This window comes from Abramis brama (genome assembly GCF_963993115.1).
Source record: "Abramis brama genome assembly, chromosome: 15".
Taxonomy (NCBI): Eukaryota; Metazoa; Chordata; class Actinopteri; order Cypriniformes; family Leuciscidae; genus Abramis; species Abramis brama.
Genome location: NC_139977.1, coordinates 25,648,768 through 25,674,921, shown reverse-complemented (window position 1 = coordinate 25,674,921; position 26,154 = coordinate 25,648,768). Strand labels below are relative to the sequence as shown.

At 38.9% G+C, this 26,154-nt stretch overlaps 3 protein-coding genes across 10 annotated transcripts in view; 1 reads left to right on the top strand and 2 right to left on the bottom strand.

The window, feature by feature from the left end:
• sptan1 (spectrin alpha, non-erythrocytic 1) overlaps positions 1–14,143 on the top strand; it is a 35,234-nt gene extending 21,091 nt beyond the window's left edge. For 5 of the 8 annotated variants that reach the window (XM_084137494.1, XM_084137490.1, XM_084137492.1 and 2 more), the window contains 32 exons: positions 6–38; positions 166–201; positions 449–496; positions 1,166–1,257; positions 1,394–1,538; positions 1,630–1,811; positions 1,935–2,034; positions 2,186–2,383; positions 2,479–2,625; positions 2,736–2,839; positions 2,932–3,094; positions 3,340–3,354; positions 4,847–4,978; positions 5,070–5,207; positions 5,735–5,839; positions 5,932–6,140; positions 6,241–6,361; positions 6,491–6,612; positions 6,723–6,855; positions 6,983–7,081; positions 7,220–7,379; positions 7,510–7,586; positions 8,747–8,956; positions 9,049–9,345; positions 9,900–10,012; positions 10,487–10,504; positions 11,888–11,942; positions 12,698–12,894; positions 13,069–13,122; positions 13,210–13,356; positions 13,438–13,585; positions 13,681–14,143. In XM_084137494.1, coding sequence (XP_083993620.1) covers positions 6–38; positions 166–201; positions 449–496; positions 1,166–1,257; positions 1,394–1,538; positions 1,630–1,811; positions 1,935–2,034; positions 2,186–2,383; positions 2,479–2,625; positions 2,736–2,839; positions 2,932–3,094; positions 3,340–3,354; positions 4,847–4,978; positions 5,070–5,207; positions 5,735–5,839; positions 5,932–6,140; positions 6,241–6,361; positions 6,491–6,612; positions 6,723–6,855; positions 6,983–7,081; positions 7,220–7,379; positions 7,510–7,586; positions 8,747–8,956; positions 9,049–9,345; positions 9,900–10,012; positions 10,487–10,504; positions 11,888–11,942; positions 12,698–12,894; positions 13,069–13,122; positions 13,210–13,356; positions 13,438–13,585; positions 13,681–13,806 — 3,924 coding nt within the window. In that variant the 3' untranslated portion in view covers positions 13,807–14,143. The remainder of the gene's footprint in view (positions 1–5; positions 39–165; positions 202–448; positions 497–1,165; positions 1,258–1,393; positions 1,539–1,629; positions 1,812–1,934; positions 2,035–2,185; positions 2,384–2,478; positions 2,626–2,735; positions 2,840–2,931; positions 3,095–3,339; positions 3,355–4,846; positions 4,979–5,069; positions 5,208–5,734; positions 5,840–5,931; positions 6,141–6,240; positions 6,362–6,490; positions 6,613–6,722; positions 6,856–6,982; positions 7,082–7,219; positions 7,380–7,509; positions 7,587–8,746; positions 8,957–9,048; positions 9,346–9,899; positions 10,013–10,486; positions 10,505–11,887; positions 11,943–12,697; positions 12,895–13,068; positions 13,123–13,209; positions 13,357–13,437; positions 13,586–13,680) is intronic. The other 3 variants (XM_084137493.1, XM_084137489.1, XM_084137491.1) reach the window with 2 other exon arrangements.
• Positions 14,142–19,633, bottom strand: dync2i2 (dynein 2 intermediate chain 2). The gene is made up of 9 exons (XM_084137498.1): positions 18,561–19,633; positions 18,212–18,463; positions 16,991–17,100; positions 16,749–16,906; positions 15,529–15,638; positions 15,286–15,453; positions 14,882–15,114; positions 14,618–14,775; positions 14,142–14,485 (listed from the first exon to the last, which is right to left on the bottom strand). Exons 1-9 carry the CDS (start codon positions 18,636–18,638, stop codon positions 14,247–14,249), a joined length of 1,506 nt encoding a protein of 501 aa, XP_083993624.1. The 5' UTR covers positions 18,639–19,633; the 3' UTR covers positions 14,142–14,246.
• A 1,583-nt stretch (positions 19,634–21,216) lies between these two features.
• Positions 21,217–24,817, bottom strand: setb (SET nuclear proto-oncogene b). Its single transcript, XM_084137077.1, has 8 exons — positions 24,514–24,817; positions 23,467–23,524; positions 23,239–23,381; positions 23,042–23,145; positions 22,838–22,951; positions 22,584–22,754; positions 22,328–22,468; positions 21,217–22,112 (listed from the first exon to the last, which is right to left on the bottom strand). Exons 1-8 carry the CDS (start codon positions 24,584–24,586, stop codon positions 22,092–22,094), a joined length of 825 nt encoding a protein of 274 aa, XP_083993203.1. The 5' UTR covers positions 24,587–24,817; the 3' UTR covers positions 21,217–22,091.
• Between the last annotated feature and the right edge of the window lie 1,337 nt (positions 24,818–26,154).

Genomic DNA, 26,154 nt, shown 5'->3' with positions numbered 1-26,154 from the left:
ATCAGCAACTAGAGATGCTGGGCTCAGCTCCTGGCAAGGTCATTATTATTTTATATCATTCATATCGTCTCTACAACAGTTGGAGTGTCTGCATGAAACAAACACAAGAATATCATGTGATGTTTTTGTGGGTTGAACTGATTGTATTCCTATTTTATTTCACAGGATGAAGCTGACTCTAAAAGTGCATCTCCATGGAAGGTAATATAGCATGTTGAATTTCAAATGCTTTAGACATAATCTATTATATCATCTAATCTTTGGTCTTTGATGCATGTGTAGTTTTGATGCAGGATCTTGTTTGACCTGTATGTTAACCACAGTGTTGTTTGTTGACTGTGGTTACAGAAAGAAAAGAACAGTCTGGTTCTTTTAATTCACATGGTGATACTCTCTTGATTGGTGTGTTTCTTATCTGTTCTTTTGCAAATTTTTCAACTCAATATAGTCTGTTCGCTTGGCTGTTCAAACAACGGCCAACTTTAATACTATTAAGGTAAGATCCTAGGTTCTTCGTTGCAATCTTTAAATCGTCCCACAACCCATTCCACTAAATCTGCTTTGTGGCCTGTGTACCTGGAGGACAACCTCATTGTGGTGGTCTTGTACTTTTACCATGGTCTCTGATTCCCTTTGTCTCATTACTGAACCATCAACTGTGCCGTTGCATCCCCCCACCCCCCTTTTCCTTTCATGAGTACATGTTGCCCACTTGAAATAACTCCTTTATGTCTTGACACCATCTGTTTTTTGGTGGAGGTATAACAGCCATTCTAGAATGCATTAACGCTTCTTTTTTTCAGTTTGTGGCAGATGCATCCACCCCAGTTTCCATATTTGCTGACTGCCATCACTCATCCTATGTGCTTAAATGTTGTAGCCTTTCTGTTTGTTCCACTCATCCATACTGTTGCTTTTGCTGCTGAAATGAAGAGCAAAGTATGACACAAAGGATTTAGAAGCATTTATGTAGTGCTTTGGATAGTGGATTGGCTGTTAAACATATTTCTAAATATACATTGCCAAAACATTTTTGTTTCTCAACAGTCGTTTTATATCATTCAAGATTAATCTGTTGCCTGCGGTCAAGGATCACATCATTGTCTTATGTAGACCAATAACGTAAGCTCTGATTGGCTGCTAATGGTTTTATGTTGGTGTATAGGAGCTGAACAACCGCTGGAGGGCCCTGCAGCAGCTGGCTGAAGACAGAAGCAACATGCTGGGTAGTGCTCATGAAGTGCAGAGGTTCCACAGGTACATATATGGCACTTACAGAACAGATCAAAACTGTCTGACCATATCTGTCATTCATACGGTTTGGTTCTTGTTATACTTGTACGATACGAGCCACATGAAATGCAGAGAAATTCAGCTAGTGTGTGATTCACAGGGATGCAGATGAGACCAAGGAATGGATTGAAGAGAAGAACCAAGCCCTGAACACCGATAACTATGGCCATGACCTCGCCAGCGTGCAGGCTCTGCAGCGGAAGCACGAAGGCTTTGAGAGAGACCTGGCCGCTCTAGGAGACAAGGTAAAATTCATCTTCATTGTCTTAGTTTGAGTTTTCTTGGTTCATTCCTTGCCTAAAACATCAGCTAAATATCCTCTTCTCCCTGTGGCAGGTGAACTCTCTGGGTGAGACTGCAGAGCGTCTGATTCAGTCTCATCCTGAGGCTGTGGATGATATCCAGGAGAAGTGCACCGAGCTGAACACAGCCTGGAGCAGCCTGGTGGGTCGTGCTGACCAACGCAAAGAAAAACTGGGCAACTCTCACGACCTGCAGCGCTTCCTCAGTGACTTCAGGTGAGAAGGATTAATAAAAAGAGATGAAAATACGTGTTGCAAAAGGAACAACTTCGATAAACTAGATGGTATCAAAGCAGTAGTATAGAAGTCTCTAAACAAATCTGTGCTTCTTTCTCACAGGGATCTCATGTCCTGGATCAATGGCATCAGAGGCCTCGTGTCTTCTGACGAGCTGGCCAAAGACGTCACTGGAGCTGAAGCCTTGTTGGAGAGACATCAGGTACTGAATGCTGCCAAAAACATCTGTGATCTGTATTTTGTAACATTACCGTTTTACTTTTAATACTACGATTTAGTTGTTCATGGACTAAACACAGTTTTGCAATGGAAACAGATTTTTTTTTAAACACGCACATGTTCCCATTCTCTAGGAACATCGTACTGAGATCGATGCTCGTGCAGGCACCTTCCAGGCCTTTGAGCAATTTGGACAGCAGCTTCTTGCCCGTGGCCACTACGCCAGCCCTGAGATCCAACAGAAGCTGGAGGCTCTTGACCGGGAGCGAGCTGACCTGGAGAAGGCCTGGGTTCAGCGCAGGATGATGCTGGACCAGTGTCTGGAACTGCAGGTCAGCAGGGATCATGTTTACTTTTAACACACAGAACATTGACATTAGGAAATGTTGCAGTCAAATAACATATGTTTCTTTTTTGTCTTCTGCAGCTATTCAACCGTGACTGCGAGCAGGCTGAGAACTGGATGGCAGCTCGCGAGGCCTTCTTGGCCAGCGATGACAAGGGAGACTCCCTGGACAGTGTGGAGGCCCTCATCAAGAAACATGAAGACTTTGACAAGGCTATCAATGTGCAGGTCAGCAAGCGCCATTGCGATATAACAATGCAGTCGATCTCAACATTATTTGATTTTAAACGTGAATTTTTTTTTTTGTGCTAATCTTTTCGATTTGTCTGTCTTTGCAGGAAGAGAAGATTGCAGCACTGCAGTCTTTTGCTGACCAGCTCATTAGTGCTGACCACTACGCTAAGCCTGAAATCTTCAATCGCCGCAATGAAGTCTTGGACAGGTCCGGCTCCTTCTGTTTTATACTGCTCAGTGAATCTATACCATGTAAATATTTGTAGGTTTCGTGTGATTTTATTTAATTCTGACCTCCAGGTGGCGCCGTCTCAAGGCTCAGATGATTGAGAAACGCTCTAAGCTGGGTGAGTCGCAGACTCTGCAGCAGTTTAGCAGAGACGTAGATGAGATTGAAGCGTGGATCAGTGAGAAACTACAGACCGCCACCGACGAGTCTTACAAGGACCCCACTAACATCCAGGTAACGTCACACTTCAGGCATCAGTCTCAGAACAGATCGTGCCAACCTTTTTTCAGACATGCTAAAGTTCTAAAGATCAGTATCCCGCTTAAATCTAACCTTGTAAATCTATTAATACCATAATAAATTCAAGTGCAAATTAAAATGCATTTCTCTTGTTATCCCCGCCTCAACCAACCCCAAGTGTTTTATTATATAGGAAATTAAACTGAACTTCTGTCTGTGTTCCCATTGTCTGTTTCTAGCTGTCCAAGCTGCTGGTAAGTGCAGTAGTGCCAAAGCTAACTAACCCCAGTAGGGTCTCTCCACTTGTCTATTGTCTTATTGTTTTGTCTGTAAATGTGTATTTGAGTTCCGTATGTCTATTAAATGTCTTGCTTTGTATAGCATCATCAGCTGTTTGTCATTGTTCCTTCCCGTGACCCATTGTTGCAGCCTTTCATTTTTAATTGCTGGGTGTGGCCTCCATTTTCATGTTGTGTCACTGAAGTTGGGATGTTTTGATTTTAAATTCGTTCCTCACAGAAAACCTGTGCTTCTCATTGAGTTGTGGATCTAAAAGCAAACTTTGACAAAAGTAAAAGGCTGTGTTTGGAATAGCATAGTAGAATACTTCATACTATTCATTATGTGATTTTAATTAAGTAAACATATAAGCTGTGTTTTACAGTGAAGCGCAGCTCTGTTCATTTTGATGGTTTTTAGTATTTGAAAATGAAGAATTGAAGACAGCCATACATACTATTAGTATTTTAATTTCACAGGTATACTATAAAATACAAGTATTACATGAATATTCATTATTTTATTTTACAATAAAATATTAAAATAAAAAAAAATCTTATTTGAACATTTTTATTTATTACATGAAAGGTCAAGTTGAGCGCATTATCCACAGTATCCCACACATTGTGCTCTAATTGTACTTGTACTAACACATTTTGATAAATGTAGTTAGTCTTTCAAATATTGATATGGTAGGGTGCTATTCCGAACATAGCCACAATAATGTATCAATTCAGAGAGATGCTGGAGAAGTGCTTTCAAACAATTAATTTTGCTTTGCTTTTTGTGGAATACTGTGTTAAAATAACAGAATCAGTTACATGTGTGCTACGGCCAGAATCTATATGCAGTTATGGTATCAGCAGCCCGGCTTATTTTGAGTGTCTCAGCAAATGCTTTAGATGAGCCGTTTGGAAGTGCTTTGTTCCTTCTCTCAATCTCTCTGAGTAATATAAAATGTGGAATGATCTTAGACAAAACACCCCAACTCCTAGATTTCTCCACAGAGTTTATTATGTGCTGGATGGCGTCCACTTCATTTTATTGAATGTTTCATCAGGCTTTGAATGTCATGTTTATAGATTGAGTTCCACGTTACGTGTTTGGTCCTTGTTTGGTGGTTTGTAAATTCACAGTCACTTCACATTCTGTTTTTTTGTGTAATGTGCACATTTTCATTTTATTTGGAAAGGTGTGCACTTTTGTGATTTACAGATAAGACATCACTTTTCACAGACAGTCTAAACAAAGGCATACACATAAAACGCACACATGTATGTTACAGTAGCGTTAAATATGCACTGCTTTCATGGATATTGAGTTTTTACACAGATGTTTATATCAGTTTCCTGTCCACATCTACAAAGGTAGATACAAAACCAGCTATTGCTTTTTTACACCTGCACCCTTGCACGACTTCACTGTGTGGCTCAGTTTCGCTGTATTTCGCTTTCTTGCCACTTTCAGAGCAAGCACCAGAAGCACCAGGCTTTTGAGGCTGAGTTGCACGCTAATGCTGATCGTATCCGCGGGGTGATAGACACGGGCAATGCTCTCATCCAGAGAGGTGCCTGTGCTGGAAGTGAGGATGCTGTCAAGGTAAAAGTTTCGGAAGTGTTTCAGAAATAGGCAGCTGCTGCGTTAAGGTCTGTGCTCATTTTGCTGTGGTCGCGCTCATATTTGCTCTCAGGCTCGTCTTAACGCTCTGGATGAGCAGTGGCAGTTCCTCGTCAACAAATCTGCTGAGAAGAGTCAGAAACTAAAGGAGGCAAACAAGCAGCAGAATTTCAACACTGGCATCAAGGACTTCGACTTCTGGCTGTCTGAGGTATTTATGTGACTTAATAGCTACTTAGGATAGTTCTTGGTACAATTTATTTTTTGGGGGGGAATATTTTTATTGAATTTTTTCCATTTTTTTCCAACAGAACAAACAAAGCATACCAAAAAAAAACAAAAAAACAACAACAGTTCAGGCAGACCTTAAATGCACAATTCTCAAATCAATTATTGATAAAATAAATAGGTTACAAGGGAAGATACATCAACACTTACAGGAATAGGCTTCTTGTCGTTAGCCATTACAACAGTTTTCAAGAAAAATATAAGCAATTGTCCAAAGTAAGAGAAACATAGTCCAAATAGGGTGTCCATATTCGTTTGAAAACGTCTGTAGAAGAATGTAGTGTACATGTTAAAAATTCCATTGGGATGAGCTCTTTCACAAGGCTATGCCATTTTTTAATTGAAGGAGTCTTCTCACTTATCCAAAACATCAAAATGTTCTTTCTTGCAGCAAAAGTTATTGGTACAATTTCAATTCCAAAAATTCTGACGTTCTTCCTCTGCTCCTAGGTTGAGGCTCTTCTCGCCTCTGAGGATTATGGGAAAGATCTGGCCTCAGTCAACAATCTGCTTAAAAAGCACCAGCTTTTGGAGGCTGACATCTCTGCTCATGAGGTAGCTCACCGACTATAACTCCAGACATGCTCATGATTTTATTTTCAGTTAGCACATTCTGATGGCTCTTTGGTGTCTTTGTGCTCTTATAGGATCGTCTGAAGGATCTTAATGGCCAGGCTGACAGCCTGATGGCCAGCAATGCCTTCGACACTTCCCAGGTCAAGGACAAACGTGATGCCGTTAACGGACGCTTTGTCAAAATCAAGAGCATGGCTGCCGGGCGCCGTGCCAAGCTGAACGAGTCGCATCGTCTGCACCAGTTCTTCAGGGATCTGGACGATGAGGAATCTTGGATCAAGTATGGTTTACATCATTCTGAGTGGTCTAAAATTGATCACACACTAACCTTTTTTTCTTTTAAGGCTGTATACTAGATCTAATTAATTCTGTTCCATTAGGGAAAAGAAGTTGTTGGTGAGCTCGGAGGACTACGGACGTGATTTGACAGGAGTACAGAATCTGAGGAAGAAGCACAAGAGGCTGGAGGCTGAGCTGGGAGCACACGAGCCGGCCATTCAGGTAAAGAGACATCTGCAACATTGTTGCATATCGATTTATAGAAATGAAAAAGTCTTGACTGGAGCGTATTAAAGTCAAGTGAATCATAATTCTGAATGCTAACGGTATTTTTTTTTTTTGTCCTTGCAGTCTGTGTTGGAGACTGGGAAGAAGCTGTCTGACGACAACACCATAGGACAGGAGGAGATCCAGCAGAGGCTGGCCCAGTTTGTGGAGCACTGGAAGGAACTGAAAGATCTGGCTGCTGCTCGGTGAGAACGGTTTTCACTATTTTACTTTTTTTCAACCCCCAAACATTTGAACAGTAGTGTATATTGCCTTGGACAGGAATTTGAAAATTGTTTGGTTTGCCATTTTTTAGCGGGCAGAGGCTTGAGGAGTCGCTGGAATACCAGCAGTTTGTGGCGAATGTGGAAGAAGAGGAAGCCTGGATTAATGAGAAACTGAACCTGGTCGGAAGTGAGGATTACGGTGATACGCTGGCAGCTGTGCAGGTGTGAAAAACTGTAGTATTCATCAGATGAGCTTAATGAAAAAAAAAAAAATAGCTTGGTTTTGGACACACCTTCATATTGCTGTTTTTTATTTATTTTTTGTCAAAACTTGGCTCTTCGTTTTCAGGGCTTGCTGAAGAAACATGAAGCATTTGAAACCGATTTTACCGTGCACAGGGACCGAGTGAATGACGTGTGTTCCAATGGAGATGAACTTATCAAAAAGGTATAGTTCAACTATTAGAAAGTCCATATACTGTAAATTTGGCCCTTTGACCCTTTAATGCTTAAACACAGACAAGTTTCTATGAAGTTTAATGTGAGCTGATAGCAATATCATTGTCATATTGTTTCTTTTTTGCAGGAGAACCACAATGTGGAGAACATCATGGCTAAAATTAAGGCCCTGCGTGGGAAGGTGTCAGAGCTTGAGAGAGCCGCAGCTCAGAGGAAGGCCAAGCTGGATGAGAACTCTGCCTTCCTGCAGTTCAACTGGAAGGCTGATGTGGTGGAGTCCTGGATTGGTGAGTTAACGATATTTCATGCAAATGAGAAGAAACTTTCATTTAAAAGAAGGATTGGCAAGAAATAAACTGTTATTTTCTCTTTTCACCCTTGTAATCTGTAACCCATTTGTGTCTTCGGCTTGATCAGGTGAGAAGGAAAACAGCCTGAAGACTGATGACTATGGTCGGGATCTCTCGTCCGTGCAGACTCTGCTCACCAAACAGGTGTGACATTGCATATGACAAACATATCTACAACTAGGGCTGTGCTCAGAATATCGATACAACGATACATCGTCATGAAGTCCTGACGATGCGCGTATCGATACAGCAGCTGCCGTATCGATACTGTTGTGCTTATGTAGCCAATTCAGGGCTCGAATTTTGGCGCGGGTATTGCGCATAATTTTAATCATTCCTGCACTTTAGCATGTAGATTGTATGAGTAAATTAATCCACACAGACTATACAATCAGATCAGTCACTTTAAAACTTTCTGCGAGACGCAATTTCACAAAGAGCGTGAAGCCTTGTTTGTACTTTCGCCTGGCTCCGCAGCGCGAGTCTCCGCTGCCTGCACGCGCACCTCCCCAAACGGACGAGGCGTTTATTCTCGACGCGCTCACAAACAGCTCGCGAGTAACAAAAGTTATTTTTCGCGGAAACAAAAACACGCAAAATTATGTCAAACATTTCGGTCTTGTTGAGTATCCTCTAAACACAGTCGGTTATGTCTTCTTCAGCATAAAACGCATGATGGGACAGTATAATGAAATCAGGATCCGTGCATTAACGTTAGCTCTTAAAGGGACAGAAGCCATATGTGTATGTCATTAATATTGTTGTCAAAACAACAAAAGATAGTTTTAATTTGAAGAATTTGGATTAATAGCCTATGTATTTAATTTAGTAAGGACTAAAATACTACCCAGTGTTATTTTGCATTTGATTACTTTATTCAGTTTCTAGTAGCCTATTTCTGAATACTATGCTAGACCTATTCAAAAAGTTTTCTCTTTATTGGTAGGCTATCTTTATTCTATTGTATTTATTTGCGCTACTGAAGGAAGAGTTTTTATTTCATTTAACTCTTAGTTTTTTTATGACAAAAACTAAATAGTTTTTCAGTGATCACAACTGTTATAACACTGGTTATACAATAAACATATTACTGTTACTAAACTCTGAAATTCCAAATTGATCCATATCGTGATACGTATCGTATCGTGGCTTTAGTATCGTGATGCGTATCGTATCGTGACATTGTTGGTGATACACAGCCCTATCTACAACACATTCGTAAACCATATTCTACATTCAGCACATCAAATCCTTTCAAGCTTTACTGTTTTACTGTAATCTGACTGTCTTTCTTCTACCCATAGGAAACCTTTGATGCAGGGCTTCAGGCTTTCCAGCAGGAGGGCATCACCAACATCACAGCCCTGAAAGACCAGCTGTTGGCAGCCAAACACGTGCAGTCCAAGGCCATCGAGGCTCGTCATGCCACCCTGATGAAGCGCTGGAACCAGCTGCTGTCCAACTCAGCTGCACGCAAGAAGAAGCTTTTGGAAGCCCAGGAGCACTTCAGAAAGGTGTGAAGAATGAAATTTTGCCTAAAGTGAGGAAATTAAATTCTGTTTTGTATGTCTGTAACTCTTGTTCTTATGTTCACCACTCAATCCAGGTCGAGGATCTTTTCCTCACCTTTGCCAAGAAGGCCTCAGCCTTCAACAGCTGGTTCGAGAACGCTGAGGAAGATCTGACAGACCCCGTACGGTGCAACTCTCTGGAGGAAATCAGGGCCCTGCGGGACGCCCATGATGCCTTCCGCTCTTCTCTCAGCTCCGCAGAGGCTGACTTCAGCCAACTGGCAGAACTTGATCGCCAGATCAAGAGTTACCAAGTGGTATCCAACCCATACACTTGGTTTACCATGGATGCTCTAGAGGAGACCTGGAGGAACCTTCAGAAGATCATCAAGGTGACATTGGGATCCTGAAGCATAATTTTTTGTGAAGTAGACCAATATTAATTGGATGACATTTGACTTTTGAGATGATTGCTGAATATCTGAAACAAAAAATGTGCTTTGTCTGGTGCCAGTGACATTTTAATGTATGGTAACACTGTACAATAAGGTATAATTAGTTAATTCATTAGTAGCTAACATGAACTAACAATGTGTTTTACAGCATTTATTAATCTTTGTTAATGTTAGTCAGTATAAATACTAGGGCTGTCGCACATCATTTTTGGCTGAAAAATGACCCCGGAAAAGCCATTATTGTGTTAGATGAGAAAAGCATTGAATACACACAACAGTTCTGTTGTGGCTTTGTTTGGAGCTATTTTCATTGGCAAAATTGAGCAAAAACGGAAAATACTGACAATATTGTGTCCAAATATAACAGAATATATACTTACAGTTCAATAAACAAGATCACATTTGTAACCGTGCAATAATTCGATTTTCTAAATCTATTATTAAAGGTTGAAATTAACATTTTATAACTGACTTAATTTGTCTCTTTATAGGAGCGAGAGTTGGAGCTACAGAAGGAGCAGAGGAGACAGGAAGAGAATGATAAACTCAGACAAGAGTTTGCCCAACATGCCAATGCTTTCCACCAATGGCTGCAGGAGACCAGGTACAGGGGACCATCATGCACTACTTAAGTGTTGTGTTCTCTTTCATTATAGTTGAGTTATGCTCAAGGATTAAACGCACACATAGCATGCAACACATTTGACTCCACTGCATGACATCACACACATCTGTGTGCGTTTAATCAAGCTTTCCTGATCTCCATGTAACTGTCATAGACGGCCATTTTCATTCGTTTCATCCACTGTTTTTATAGTCTGAAGTCATTGCCTGCTTTGCCATGTTGTCTGTTAGGGTGAAGCTCTTCACATGGTCACACAATTTAAACCCATCTGGGCTTGATATGCAACAGTAGTGCTTTGCGCTGGTCACATGTGCTTTCATGTGCGTATTGAGTAGTGGCATTAATGTCACGGCTCAACTGTTCCTTTCTCTCCCTCCCTTATTTGTCTCTCTATCCCCATTCCTTCGACCTACTCGCTGCTACCCTGATGCTTGGAATCATTTCTCTTATCAGGACATACCTTCTGGATGGGTGAATATCACAATTTTTTTCTATTTTACTGTAGTATGTGTGTGTGTGAGTGTGAATGAATTGTTTAATGGGATTTACTTGTCAGCAAATGGATGTCTAGGGACTGGCATGATAGAAGCACACATTTGGTGGAAAATTTTGGGAGTTTCAGGGCAGAATAGACCAATGATTGGTTAGAACTAATACAGGGTGCCATCAAGAAGAATCTCACTTTACATATATTTTGCATATTTTACAGTATGTTTTGAAAATATATTTCCAGATGTATTCCTTTGTTTTTTCACACTCTTTTTCCATTCCCTCTTCATCTCCCACCTCCCCCATCTCTGAATAGCATAGCCTATCGGAGGGTAATCCGTGTCTATCAGTATGAAGTCGATGATGATCTTTCTGGAAGGTCTTCTCCCTTTTTTCCTCCTCTGATTGGCCTCTTACCCCTCACCCCACACACTTTTTGGGTTTTTCTTCTCCTCATGCACTTGAGTCTGATCCCCACTGTAAAGGCTCTGTGTGTGTGTTCAATCCCTTTTACTAACATTCACTGCGATGTGAGGCTTTTTTGAGATGACCCCTTCCAGCTTCTTAATCCAACAAGCCTGGCTACATTCGGCACCAGTGTTGAGGAGTGTGAACACTTCATCTCATTCTTTAACCTTTTTTTTCTCTTCTTTTTTTCCCCCCCGTTTCAGTTATTTAAGTTTTTTTCTTCATTTTGGGGAAATGTTCATGCACCAGATTCAGGGTGGAAACTGCAATGTGATTTCCATGATTAGACTTTTTCAATATCCTGATCTGAATTTGAACAGCTGTGCATTAACATTTTTGGACTCTTATAATATGGCCAGTCAAGGAACTCTGAATCTTTGATTTTGCACATTTCGCAAGATCTGTACTTTAAACTAAAGCTAAGCAGTGGTACAAATATAGCAGTTTCTAACCCTGTTGACAACAGCCCTAATCAAGCATGGTCTGGATTACCATGGATATAAGTTGGCTTTGTTAGCATGACTTGGTTATTGTAGTTGCATTCTGGGGTGGCTTATAGTTTGTACTCTGTATCTACTACAAAACAATTGGTAAGTCATTGTCATGTACAAGAAATCCAGGAAGATGTAGGTTACAGCTCTAGAAGTAATGACAGAGGTTGTGCAAACCCATTTTAACAATATAGTATAACTCATAGTCATAAAAATACACCTTTTTAACTCTCTGGAAATTACATATCTGTTTAATGATAGTTGACCTTATAACTGACCTAGTGTAGTGAGAGCCACTCTTCTAAGGTGTAGACTGGCATGTGGAGTGAGTGAGATGTTTCTGGGTGGATGTGTCATGTGTTCCCGGACCTCTGCTGTTGGTTTCATTGCTTTTGTGTGTGGGCAGGTCCTGCATGGTGGAAGAATCCGGAACTCTAGAGTCGCAGCTAGAGGCCACCAAGGTGAGTTTGGGACCAGTGAATGGGTAATTCAATTTTGAATAACACTAAATGAATCAGTATTAGTGTTTTAAATCATGCTGTAGTTTATCAGTAATACACTACAATTCAAACGGTTTTGGTCAATACGATTTTTTTCAGTGTTTCATGCTCACCAAGGCTGCATTTATTAGATCGATGATAGAGTAAAAACTAATATGTTATATGTTATAGTGAATCCATTCTTTTGTTAGTGCTCAAGTGTTTTATGTACAATATTGTGAACTCCAGGCCTGGTCATACAAATTGATAAAATCTTAAAAAGTGGAATTAAAAGAGTGAATTAAAATAAAAATCTAGTTATGCTCAGCTCTAAATGATTTTAGCTGCAAGACATTTCTTTTTGTCAGTGCAGTCTTTGATAAAATTGTTTGTCAAAAAAAATCCTTATCTAGTCTTAAAGTAAATGTGCACATTTCAATATTCAGCGTTTCAACATTACTAGAAAAAAATGTCTATAGTCAGTATAATGTTTTTCTTCAGCTAGAAGTTACTCTGTGTGTGTCCTATTTATAAAAAATGGTTTCCAAATAACCTTTATCCATTAATCACAAATAAGTCATTTTTCATTTTCCATAAAATGTGTGAACATTTCACTGTTTAAGCCTGCAGGAAAGAGGACATTAAAACACTTGCATAAGCCTCAAACCTGAGACTGTAACTATAAATGGACACCCTGCTCTGTTCTAAATGTCTTTTCCCTTTGGGTTCCTCTGCAGCGCAAGCACCAGGAGATTCGTGCCATGCGCAGTCAGCTGAAGAAGATCGAGGATCTGGGAGCAGCCATGGAGGAGGCGCTGATCCTGGACAACAAATACACAGAACACAGCACCGTGGGTCTGGCCCAACAGTGGGACCAACTCGACCAGCTGGGCATGAGGATGCAACACAACCTGGAACAACAGATCCAAGCCAGGTGACACCTCAGAAACCAGTCTGCAATGAGAAATTAAGACTATTATATTTGTATGATCTTTTTTAGATCAGATCAGAGTGAGATTAACCTAATTAGTTCTGACTCCATAACTTATTGAACATTGCGATTGGAGCAGTTTACCTTGACTGACTTGTTCTCGCAAATCTGTTCTAGAAATACCACAGGAGTCACAGAGGAGGCCCTGAAGGAGTTCAGCATGATGTTCAAGTGAGTTTTCCACTTAAATAAGAAAACATTACAATGCTAATCTTAAGTGTTCTTGAAAATGTAATGCAAGTTTTGTTCATTTCTCAGGCACTTCGACAAAGAAAAATCTGGACGTCTAAACCATCAGGAGTTCAAGTCTTGCCTGCGGTCTCTGGGCTACGACCTGCCCATGGTTGAAGAAGGAGAACCAGACCCAGAGTTTGAGTCCATCCTGGACATAGTGGATCCAAACCGGTGAGAAACCTCTTCTATGGATGTGATTTAAATATTGTGTTCTGTCTGTTGATGAGCTAACATAAAATTTGTTTTATTCAGGGATGGAAACGTGTCCTTGCAGGAGTACATGGCCTTCATGATCAGCCGAGAAACGGAGAATGTGAAGTCAAGCGAGGAGATCGAAAGCGCTTTCCGTGCTCTCAGCGCTGAGAACAAACCTTTCGTCACCAAGGAAGAACTCTACCAGGTACAATGTTATTTACAACTGGTATTGGACCATTTTGGCCTCGGCTTCATGTTTGGTGTTAGAAAGATGACCTTAATGACCTTCTGTGTTTACAGAACCTGACGAAGGAACAGGCGGACTACTGCATTTCCCATATGAAGCCGTACCTGGACAGCAAGGGCCGCGAGATCCCGTCAGCTTTCGACTTTGTGGAATTCACCCGCTCGCTTTTCGTCAACTGATTCCCCGCCCCCCCCCGCCTGCCAGTGACCAATCGGGATGCGTTTTCCCCCTCACAATAACACAAGGCCAAACTGCATGGATCTGAAATGAAAATTCTCTATAGCATCCAGTATAGCAATATCTGTATCTTGCTATCACTCTTAACCCTGCGTATTTATCTGACACTTCCTCATGCTTCACTGATAATAGTGTAGTGGATCTGTCTGCATTTTATTGTGATTGTTTTAGCTGTTAAGTGCTTTGCTTTGTTTAACACACCTATAGAGAGGATATGCTGTAACATCACCCACAAGACTGCAGTGTGCTTTAATAAACGCTACTGGTTATAACTGGAAAGTGTTGCTGTTGTGTTTTTATTTGGAGCATAAGCATAAATACATAAATTTAACATGAAATGCATATATACAGGTTACAATACATTATAAATTCTTGAACAGTCTCAGTCTGTCACCTCATTGGCCAGCTGTTCCAGTACTGCCGTCTCCTTCGCACCTTGTTCCGTTAACTCCGCACTGAGCTGCCAGATGTTGACGCTACCATCTGCATTGCCCACTGCCATCAGATTTGTGTGTTTGGGGTTGAACTCCAGGCAATAAGCTGGCTGACCTCCTGTGTTCTGGTCAATTGTGGAGGTTGGCCTTAAAGACCTTCTACCCAAATCAAACATTTGGACCAAACCTGCGAGAGGTAAAATTAAATTAGAAATGATTAAACGTGTAATTGAAATAAAAATCAGAGATCATGCTTTAATTTTACTATATATATATATATATATAATATATATATATGGGATAATTACAAACGTCCCACCTTGTCCTGTGACTGCAGCAAAGACTAGAGGGCGTGTAGGTGACCACCTCACCCAAAACACATATGAATCGGACACCCGTATAGACAGCAGGGGGTGTGGCTGGAGCACACTGTGCAGATGAGCTAAACCATCTGTCCCGACGCTTACAAACAGATTCCTAAAGTCAGAAACACCCAGAGATGTTACAATTACTGCCGACTAGCCTTAAAGTACGTATTACACAAAGTAGAAAACACAGTGCAGGAAAATAGCACAGCGCTCACCTGTGGAAGGGTGAGAAGTGGACTGAGTGTATAGGACCCCCTCGTGGTGAGAAAGAGAACTGCATTGGGTTGCGCAGAGTCACGCTCTCACCATCAGGGGGCACTGCTGCTACTGTCCCACTGCTGAAGGAACATTTGAGCACAAGGCCTCCTTCTGAGCCCACCAAGAATGTGTCCAGGTCCCACGGGGAAAGTGCAACAGAGGTTACTCCTATAGTGGTGCTACCTCGGGTCTTCAGGGACAGAATCAAAAGCATTATTAGGTTGAATTGCACAAAAAAAACCCCGTCAAGGTCATATTTAATCCTAAAATCGAACAATTATATTACTTTTTTTATTTTAAATCTGCATGTTTTCTGATTTAGCTAGGATCAGATATCATTTTACCATATTATGACACCCACTTTGCTTGCTGCTCCACTCTGAGGCATTTGCTGTGGGACAAAGGCATATCCAGAAGTCAAGGTGAGTTTGGCTTCGGCTCCATCAATAGTCCACAACAGAACTCTTCCTCCTGAACCGGCGCTCAGAACAACAAACTCCCCTCGGCGAGCTCCTGGGACCCAGTTTACCTGTTTACACGTAGGAATACTGTGCATTCATATATCACTGAATGCTTGTTCATCATGTCATAAATGTTTCTATACCTGATAAACTGGTTCACGGTGGGTGTCTGCAGACATTCCCGTCTGAGCCAAAATTAGGTCCTGTGAGCGGCTGGTGTCCCAGACCACCACCTCGCCACTGTACAGCCCCCCTAATGCCACAATAAAGAAGAAGGGAAATTATCTTGATGAAATGAGCCATTAAAAGGTATTTGTCCCTAATAAAAGTGGCTCAGAGTACTCGGAGAATAGCACTTGCACAAATTCGATTTTTTGAGACGGTTGATTTCCAGACTTATTTATTGATAAATGTTTGGTTCTTATGGCTCTTTTCAGGATGCTTAGTCTATTTCCTATTTAGATTTTTGCCATTGTTGCATTATTTTCATGACAATTAAGCAAATTTCTTTTGCAAAAATTTAATTTACATTAAAAAAAATGCAATGTCGTTCAACAGCTTGGAGTCAGTAAGATGTTTTAATAGTTTTTAAATATGTCTCTGGTGCTCACCAAGGCTGCATTTATTTTATTAATAATACAGGGGAAAAAAATAATATTATGGAATATTTATACAATTTTAAATAACTTTTCTATTGTAATATATTTATAAAAAATGTAAAATGTAATGTATTCATGAATTGTAATTTATTTCTGTGATAACAGCTGAATTTTCAGCATCATTACTGCAGTCTTGAGTGTCACATGATCCTTCAGAAATCATTCTAATATGCTGATTTGCTGCTCAAGAAACATTTTATTATCAAATATTGCTTCACTGCTTCATATATATATATTTTTTTTTTTTTCAGGATTCTTTGATGAATAGAAAGTTCAAAAGAACAGCATTTATTTGAAATAAAAATATTTTGTAACATTATAAAATCCTTTACAGTACTTTTGATCAACTTAATGCATCCGTGCTACATGAAAGTATTAATTTCTAAAACTAAAACCTTCGAACATTAGTGTATATCTATATGTTATATTTAATAGTGCTATTTTTATACTGCTTCTAATATTGACAAATTGCTAGAAGAAGAAAAAAAAGCATTTAATTCCATATTATTTAACTAACATGATAAAAATGATTTCACAATGCCAAAAATTTCCTTCAATTTAATTCAATGTCTTTATGCAAAACACTTCACATTTTATGTTTTTATATTTTCCATTTTGAGATTAAATATAAACCTATAAATGTATGTGTCATTGACAAGATATGTGTCAAATCTTAAAAGCGTTTTTTAAACACGTGTCCATACCAGCAAACACAGACGGCCTCACAGGATGGAAGCACAAACACATGATGGGAGTGGCCACATCAATGATCACGTCTGGCCGCATTGGGTTCAGGTTCTGCCGGTCCAGGTTCCACGTGCACACAGAAGCCTTCTCATTACTCCAATCACCATCATCCATGCTACCCCCAGAAATACATCATTAAAACTGCTTTTATAAACACTGCAGGTGGTTTTATGTATTTGTATGAGGAAAGGACTGGTACCGGCCAAATCCACAGGCTATGACTGAGCCAGTGCAGTTCCAGGACACACTGGTGACTTGCAGACCCCTTTCCTGAGCATCAACATGCCGAAGACGGTACATGCAGGACACCTGTGAAAGAAATTCCCACGAAGACATAAACTCTAATTTAACTAACTCAATTATTACTACTATTTACTATGAAAGCTTGTTTACACTTTTTAGCTCTATATTTTTCTCGCAGTTCCAGGTTTATAGCTCACAATTCTTACTTTTTTTCTCAGAATTGTGATATAAAAATTTGGAATTGCGAGAAAAAAGTCTGAATTGTGAGATATAATTTAAAAAGGTAATTGCGACTTTTTATCTCACGATTCTTATTTTTTTTCTCGCAATTGCAAGTTTATATCTTGCAATTTAGACTTAAGTCGCAACTGTGTTTTTTTTCTAACAATTCTGACTTTTTCACAGAATTGTGAGATTATATCTTGCAGTTCTGACTTTATAACTCGCAATTAAGAGTTTATTTCTCACAATTCAGACTTTTTCTCAGAATTGTGAGATTGAAATTGTGAGAAAAAAGTCAAGATTTGTGAGATATAATTTAACAAGGAAATTCTTACTTTTTTCTCCTAATTGTGAGTTTATATCTCAAATTTCTGACTTTATTCTGAGAATTGTGAGTTTATAATTTGCAATTCGGGCTTTATAACTCGCAATTGCAACTTTTCCCTCACAATCACGAGTTTATATCTCAGTTCTGACTTTATAACTAGCCATTGTCAGTTTATATCTGACAATTTGAACTTTATATCTCACAAATCAGACTTTTTTATCAGAATTGTGACAAAAACTTGGAATTGTGAGAAAAGAGTAAGAATTGTGAGATAATTCAAAAAGGTAATTGCAACTTTTTATCTCACAATTCATACTAAGTTTATATCTTACAATTCGGACTTTATAACTGGCAATTGCAACTTTTTCTTTCACAATTATGAGTTTATATCTCAGTTCTGACTTTATAAATAGCAATTGTGTGTTTATATCTCACATTTCGGACTGTTTTTCCTCAAAATTACGAGTTTATATCTTCCAGTTTAGACTTTTTTTTTCTCAGAATTGCGAGTTTATATCTCACAATTTCGACTTTATAACTCACAATAGCAAATTTCTGTGGTGGAAACAAGCTTCCATAATTTACTATTTAATAATCCATTATTAATACTGCATTCAAGGCTCTCACCGACTCATTCTGATCCTCCCAGTTCACCTCAAACCCATCAAAAGCGTGACTCTTGGAGTTTTTCACCAGCTCTCTGATAACCACGTCTTCAACTCTACGCAAGAACTCCACCAATCCAGGAAAGTCCGAAATGTCTCGATCTAGGGCGAGTGTTTGGCTGATCTGGTCTTGTGTCTGGGTGCTGTTTTCCAACACATTTTTGGCTTGAGTTTTAGCCTCTGCTGTGTGAACTGGAAGAGTTTGACAGCTTCTCTGGGCAGGAATAAAACGAACACGATACACATCACACAAAACGACTGATATTTCATCAAGCGTATGAATATTCTGGTTTGAGAAGTTGTTAACTTACTGATTCTTGTGATTGCTGATGTGACTTTCTCCATGTCGATTCAGCACCAATTAAGTCAAGGGTTTCATCCGTAAACATGTTCAAAGTTTGCCAGCAAGCTAGAGTACAAAATGCTCTTCTTAATCTCAATAAGACGTTACAGTTAGCTGGGAGCTAGCGATTATTTTTTATAAAGCAAACGGTTTTTCATCATATTGAAGGACTGTTATGTGTTCGACGAATCCAAATCTGCTTCTATGATGGGGGAAAACAACAGCATCGCTAATTTTGTGAGATATTTTATTGTGTTTGGCCACTGTATAGCGCAGTTCGTTCCTCCATGATGATCCTGGATGTGACATCCGTGACTGCGCTGCCATAGATACCGAGAGCCAATCAATAGAGCCAGAGCGCATTTAGGCCACGCCCACACTGGAGGGAAAACAAACCAACCGTCCCCATTGACTTTGCATTGCGAGAGGCTGCCTCCTTGTCATTTCTTGCTTCTAACAAAAGACAGAAAAATGCCTAAAAGCTGCTGTGTGACAAGATGTACAGCAAACAAGCTAAAAAAAAACAGAAATAAGTTTTTATTAGCTCTCGACCCCCAAAAACGAGTGTTTAGGACATAAAAGTGGATACAGGCAGTTGAGACAGAGCGTCACGTGTCTCATTACTCTGAGAACTAACGTACGCCCGCTGGAGGAGACCGTAATCGGCTACACAGGATAGTTTATCTTACAGAAATGTAATATATAAAACTGACATTTGGATATTTGACTCACCAGTGACCAAATGTTTAACTTACTGCACACGTAGTGTATTTTTAGTGCATAGTGAGTGTCAGGATCCCACAATTTACCCATTCGTTCCAGCCTGTATCCACTTTTATGTCCTCAAACGCTCGTTTTTTGGGGTCGACAGCTTATGAAAACTTATTTCTGGGTTTCTTAGCTTGTTTGCTGTACACCTTGTCACATAGCAGCTTTTAGGCATTATTCTGTCTTTTCTTAGAAGCAAGAAATGACAAGGAGGCAGCCTCTCGCAATGCAAAGTCAATGGAGACGGTTGGTTTGTTTTTCCCCTTGGTGGGCGTGGTCTTCAGATTACGACGCGTTGCGCTGTCTGTGTGCCTAACGTCACTGGTGTTAGCTTCTGATTGGTCAACCTATTTTTCGCACTTTCATTTTGATAAAGGCCCCTTTGTACTGGGTCATTCGTACAATTCGGTGCCTTTTGGTCTTTGAACATTTCCAAGAAAGAAATCTAGTTGATAAAGGTTTTTTTCATAAAAAACACACATGAACGTGTCGACGACTGCTCTGTTGATTTCTAATAAGTTATATTGTTTAAAAATATACATTGTAAATAATTGACTGCCACAAACCCTGTTGAACAATAGCATCAAACGTCTAATATAAACTTTTTAATACTTTTTTCTTTCTTTTTGTTTTTATTTGATATTACATTACTGATCACAGAACATTTTCACATATGTGTGCGATCTAAAATGTCATGTGATCTGTTAAGATAATAAATGCGTAACTAGTAGAACTAATCTTGTTTCTGAAAGAAACATTTCTATATCAGTTCATTGACAACAAACACATTTTTGCTGATATTATTAAACTATGATTTATATATAAGAAAACATCAATACATGAGGGTGGACAAGACACCGAATTGTGATACATGCTTTTAAAGTTAAATAAATAACATTTAAATGATTGATTTTTCACATTTTAGATTATTTTTCAGTTATCCTTTAAAAAAAAATCTTACCAAAAATGAATGCACTTTACAAAGTTACAAAAGACCATGAAAATTGTTGTACCTTTAGGATTTAGCATAACATCTGAAAACATTACATAAATTAATCATTTCATACTTTCATTGACACACAAAGTAACATTTCATTCAGTCTTCAAGTTCAGATGTAGACTCTTTCATTTTAGATATGGATTGCTTCCTCCTCTCACCGTCAAAATCCGAAGTTCTCATTTGATGTGCCATGGTGGACTCATTGATTACATTTGTGTGAATAAGCCACCATAATTTGTAATGATTAAATTAGTTGTATTTCCTGTAACTGGAGTATGTTATGCTTGACCATAAATAATTAGCATCACAAAATCAGATTATTATTTTCTTTTTTTACTGAAAGGCTGATGTCCTATCCATGTTGTCAATACATAATTCTTAAAGTATCAGGAAAATATGAGGCGGACAGTAACTCAACACAGAATTATAAACTATGAAAATTTAAATGCTTTTAAATTTTCACATGCCATTCATGAAAATGTAATGATAGTGCTTAATATATCAATCAGTATAATAAATCAAGATGACTTAAATATCTAAACACTTGCATTTTATACCCAAAACAATTTAATTATAAGCAATTATAAGCAGCAAAGGTAACGGATGCATTTCTATGCATAAAAGAATTAAACGGCAATAAATTGTATGAATGACCTGTCTGCAATAACTCAGTACTTGTACCAACATTAACCCTACGGTCATGACTACTCGGTGACAAACCACTCAAAATTACGCTAAATTGTCTAGAAAAACCTGTTAGATATAAAATTCAAAAACTTTCAAAGATATACCAAAACACAATGTTAAAAATCACAATATGTTAAAAATAAAACTACATAGACACATTTGACTCAAATGTGTTCATTTGTATATCTCCAATAAAGAAAACAGGTGGAGAAAAGACAAGCTATAGAGTTCTTTAAGATTCTACAGGCTTTATTATCTCATTTAAATAATCCTTTAATTAGCCAAGCTCAAAATTACAAGAGGAAGTTTTTTTGTGTTTTGTTTTTATTAAAAATGTTTCAAACCTCATGGGTGTCTGTAAAACATTACAATGAAAAGTCAATCAACATAAACCCAAATGTTGATGTGTCAAATGCCCACTTGCCCCACCCGACCCCATTGAACTGTCAACAATAATAACTGCCATACCCTGATATTGACCCCAAATCATTTACAAGAGGTGACAGGAGCTAGCTGGTGCTTTCCTTTTGTCCAATATTATCACATAGGAAAAACAGTGTCAACTCTTTGGGGCACACCTCTGCATTAAAGAAAATATACAAAAAGAAAAAAAGTGGCTAGGTATGTACGCTATGATTAGATCACTGCACCATGGCTTATTACTTCAACTCACAACCATTCACAGAAAGAAAAAAAATTCATTTATATACTTAATATATAAACTGCTATTTACTTCAGTTTAGTCTACAGAGGATGACGTGCAGATTGTTAATATTTCGTGTTTGTCTTTGGAGATGGTTGTAATTAAAGATGACGCAAGAGGCTTCAGAGCAACGAGATGCCACTAGTTTTCCAATGAAGGTATTGTATGTCCAGGGAACTAACTGGGTTTAGACATGGTCAGGACAGGCTTCAGTAGAACAGAACATGGAGCACAAAAAAAATAAAAAAATAAAAACAAAGCTTTTTTTGCTCCCATGATTGGAGGATGACTTCAAAAAGGAAAGAACAGGTACAAGTGATGGAATATGTCCTTATCAGCCTTTAGTCGTCCTCACCATCATCCTGAAAAGGGGAGGTAGAGAGAGAGAAAAAAAAGAAAAAAAAAAGATTTGTGATCCGTGTCAGTTTCTGAATTTTATGCAAATAATAAATGCAACATACTTTACATAAAATTTCCATGTCGTAAACCACACTAACAGACATGTATAATAATGCACCATAAATTGTATAATTTGCCTTCATAGTAAAGCCAAAGCTTTGAATAAAGCGTATCTCACCTCACCGTCTTCTCCATCATCCTCTTCATCATCCTCTCCTTCATCCTCATCCCCCTCTTCATCAATGTCCTCCAAACCCTCCTCCTCTTCCTCATCGTCATCATCCTCACCTTCACCCTCTTCATCATCCATATCAGGCACCTGAGCGCAGAAAGAGAGAGACAGGTTAAATACAAGTTCTGACTGTCATTACAGCAAGTGTTTACCAGCGTATAATAATAATAATAATAATAATAATAATAATAATATTTCCTACCAGGTAGTACTGCAGGGGATTGGGCCAGATGTCATCTTTAATGACCTCTCCGAGTTCATCAGCCCCTGCGTCAGAGTGATCGGTAAACCAGGTGAAGAAGCTCTCTGGCTCTTCATGTTGCCTTTTCTTCCCTGCCTTGTTCGGTGTCTGTCCAGTACGCTTCGTCAGGTCCTGCATCATACATAATTGGTTAATAGACATCCAAAACAGGAACCGCATTAGTCCAAAACTAACCCAGAAAAATTGTTACCCACCTTTCCAGTCTTCCATTTGAGTTCAGTGGATTTTGAAGATGGGTCACCACTCTCATTCAAGTGGAACTCTTTTGAGAGGACTTTGTTTTCAAAGTATGGATTTTCATCAAAGTACTGGAGAGAATTTAAAATTACAGGTCAGGCAATTTAGTTGTGCACTTCTTTTAAATTTGACCAGAAGAAAAGTTGAAATAATTTACTTACAAAATCTATTCTGTAACCTGATTTGATGTCCTCAAACTCTGTGACCTCCACTCTAGTCAGGTAATGAAGTGCTTCTTCATCCTCCTCACCGAGCAAGGCTGAGACTATTAGTCAAATCAAAAACAATATATTAGAATTGAATATATAGACAAACCAACCAAATTTAATAACACCAATGATGGGTTTCAATATCTGACCTTGTGGATGGTTGACGAATGTTGTGACCCAGAAGTTTGGAATTTTGGCTATGAGTTCTGATCTCTTCTGGAAGAATGGCTGACGTAGCTTGTTGTACTTCTGCTCTACTTTTAAAATCTCCTCACTCGCCTGCTCGTTCAATCTGTGGAAAGCAACAGAAGCAGCATTAAACAAATGCATTAGATGTGCACTTACAAACGATACTTCAGAGGCACCGGTAAGCTTACCTGTCGATTTCATTCTGTACTTCATCAATGTGTTCAATTGCCTCCTGTTGCTCTTTTTCTGAAATGCAATAAAATAATCACTTATTAACCATGTTCTTCATGCGTTATATAATGTAGTGGGATAAAACAGCACGCGTATTCAGTCCTTTATAAGACTTTATAAGTTACTCAAATGCAACTATATATATATATATATATATATATATATATATATATATATATATATATATATATAATAGGAACAAAGTAAACACGGTGCATTTCGTAAATCACAAGACAAAAAGCAGCATTATTTTATGCTAGTTTGATCTAATAAATAAATTTAAAAAATCACAATGGAAAAGTTAAAGCAAAAAATAAAAAGTTTAAGTCAAAGCTAGGTGTAACACCGGACGACCAGCTCAATCCGGTAGTTTCAGCAGCAGCTGCGCGAGGCCGCGAGGTTTAAACGGTGGAGGCCACGCGCTGGGCCACATTTACCGTTCTCTCAATGAATACACATTACCGCCGTGCATTAAAAGTTAAACCAGTTCAGAAAGTAATTTCGACCCACTTGAGCGTCATGAAAACACGTCTACGGTGATATGTGATGCAGCGTGGTTTAGCAACACATGTGGGAATGGCTCATGATGGCGGGTAGACACAATAACCAGTTAGCCTATTAGCACACAATATGGGCTCAATACAACGCATGCATTATTTGAGTCACTACGGGTTTAAAACGACACGCTCGAGCACATAAGTGGAAATAATCAGGAAATTTGAGTTTTGATAAACCAAAAGGCGCGCGAGCGCAATGTTCGTCGCGCGTGGCACAATAAAGCCGTCGCGCGAGGAAACATCATGGCCTCCGGTGCGCGCGGCATCCTTTTACTGAAATTGCAACTCAAATTCGACTTATGTTGGATTAAATGGTCACAGGTTCGGGCTTTTATTAAAGATTAAGATAAAAACTAGGCGAATAATTAAAATTGCTATTCGTGCTTTAAACGCAAGAGGTGTAAATTACTGAAAATGGCGGTGCGCAGGAGGCCGCCATTACTTTACCCGAGGTCTCGTCCGCTCCGTCGTGATTCGAGTTCTGCTCCTTTCGGCTCACTTTCGCCGCCGACGCCGACATTATTCCCCCACAGTCGAGGATTTGCCTTCTTACTCCTGAAACAAAAACTCCGGAACGTCCTCCTCCGCTCGAGGAAAGCGAAAGAAGGAGAAATAAAGTTGGTTCTAGCTCAGTTTAGAAGTGCGAATATCACAACGTGTGTTGCGCTTCCCCTCCACACATACAACACACACACTCAAATGAGAGATGCGTATCACACCACGCGCCTCCTCTTTTCTGACACCCGCCACTGTGCTCGCATGCGCGCCCCCTCTGGCCGTCCCTGGAACGCGCTTTAGAAGAATTAAGAGCCACGCCTCCTCCATAATATAATATAATATTATATTAGTGCACAGAACAGGATTTATAAAAGTATGCAGCTCTGGATATAGAAATTAAATATCGAACATTGGTTATAAAACTATAATTCAAAAGTGGTACGATTTTTCATTGTTTTTGAAAAATACAGTAAAACCCCCCCAGTAATATTCGAAAATATTATTACAATTTAAAATCAGTTGTTTTTCTATTTTAATATATTTTGAAAATATTTTATTCAATTTATTCATGTGATAGCAAAGCTGAATTTTCAGCATCATTACTCAGTTTTCTGTGTCACAAGATCCTACAGAAATCATTGCTGATTTGCTGCTCAAGAAACATTTCTTATTATCAGTTTTATTTCCTATTTTTTGTGAAAACCACGATACTTTTTTCTCCCAGAATTCTTTGATGAATAGAAAGCTCAAAAGAACCGTATTTAGGCTATTTGAAAAAGCAATCTTTAACATTATAAATGCATTTACTGTCACTGGTCAATTTAATGCGTATTCGCTGAATAAAAGTATTCATTTCTTTTAAAAACAATCTCTCTAAAAAAACTTGTCCCATCCATCATGCTGCTGAGTGACAAAGATTAGACAGCCTTTCTAAAGCAATATCAAGTCCAGTCCTATGTTTTCTTTGTTGTCCTATCTCTTTACCCATATTTTACACCATTATTTCATATATATTCATATCTTTGACACCATATTTCACATTTAACCTGATATTAGTTGAATAAGGTTACACATGCTCTGAGATTGAATCCAAAATATCGAGCTGTAAACCGGTTTGAAAAATCCTGTGATATCAGTTCAGTAATGCATTAATTGACCTGAATGCCAGATTTGTCAGTGTTTATATATTTATAGATATTTGCTCTTTTGTATCTGATGGTGCTTACTGTGTTATTGGCAGAATACTTTTGATGAAGATAGGCCTATGGATTTTGAGGGAAATTATGCATGCATCAATGTTTATAAATATTTAGCTAAGACTAAACCTCAGACATAAGATTAGATATAAACGCAAGAGTTACACTGATACGCTTCAATGCTTTTTTCAGAAGGTTATGTCTATGTATGTTTTACATGCCTTTATTTTTTTATTGCAGAACTTACATATAACTACAAGCTCAGGGAAGTGAAGCAAGGTTGTATCTCTTACAATGAACAAACAATGATACGAAAAAAAAACCAAATATCCCAGATTTGCATTCACATGTCTTTAGTTTTACAAAGCGCGCGGCTGATAAAACTACGTCACGC

Bases quoted from the DNA above. Each gene is read 5' to 3' on its own strand.
- dync2i2 (XM_084137498.1), bottom strand. From the start codon at position 18,638: ATGTTTACGGATGAAACCCTTGACTTAATTGGTGCTGAATCGACATGG. The intron at 14,776-14,881 runs GTGAGCGCTGTG...TTCTGACTTTAG, and splicing joins CACTTCTCACCCTTCCACAG to GAATCTGTTTGTAAGCGTCG. The intron at 14,486-14,617 runs GTGGGACGTTTG...TACCTCTCGCAG, and splicing joins TGCTGCAGTCACAGGACAAG to GTTTGGTCCAAATGTTTGAT.
- setb (XM_084137077.1), bottom strand. From the start codon at position 24,586: ATGTCGGCGTCGGCGGCGAAAGTGAGCCGAAAGGAGCAGAACTCGAAT. The intron at 22,952-23,041 runs GTAAGTAAATTA...AATTCTCTCCAG, and splicing joins CAGGTTACAGAATAGATTTT to TACTTTGATGAAAATCCATA. The intron at 22,469-22,583 runs GTAGGAAATATT...TTCTGCGCTCAG, and splicing joins ATCCCCTGCAGTACTACCTG to GTGCCTGATATGGATGATGA.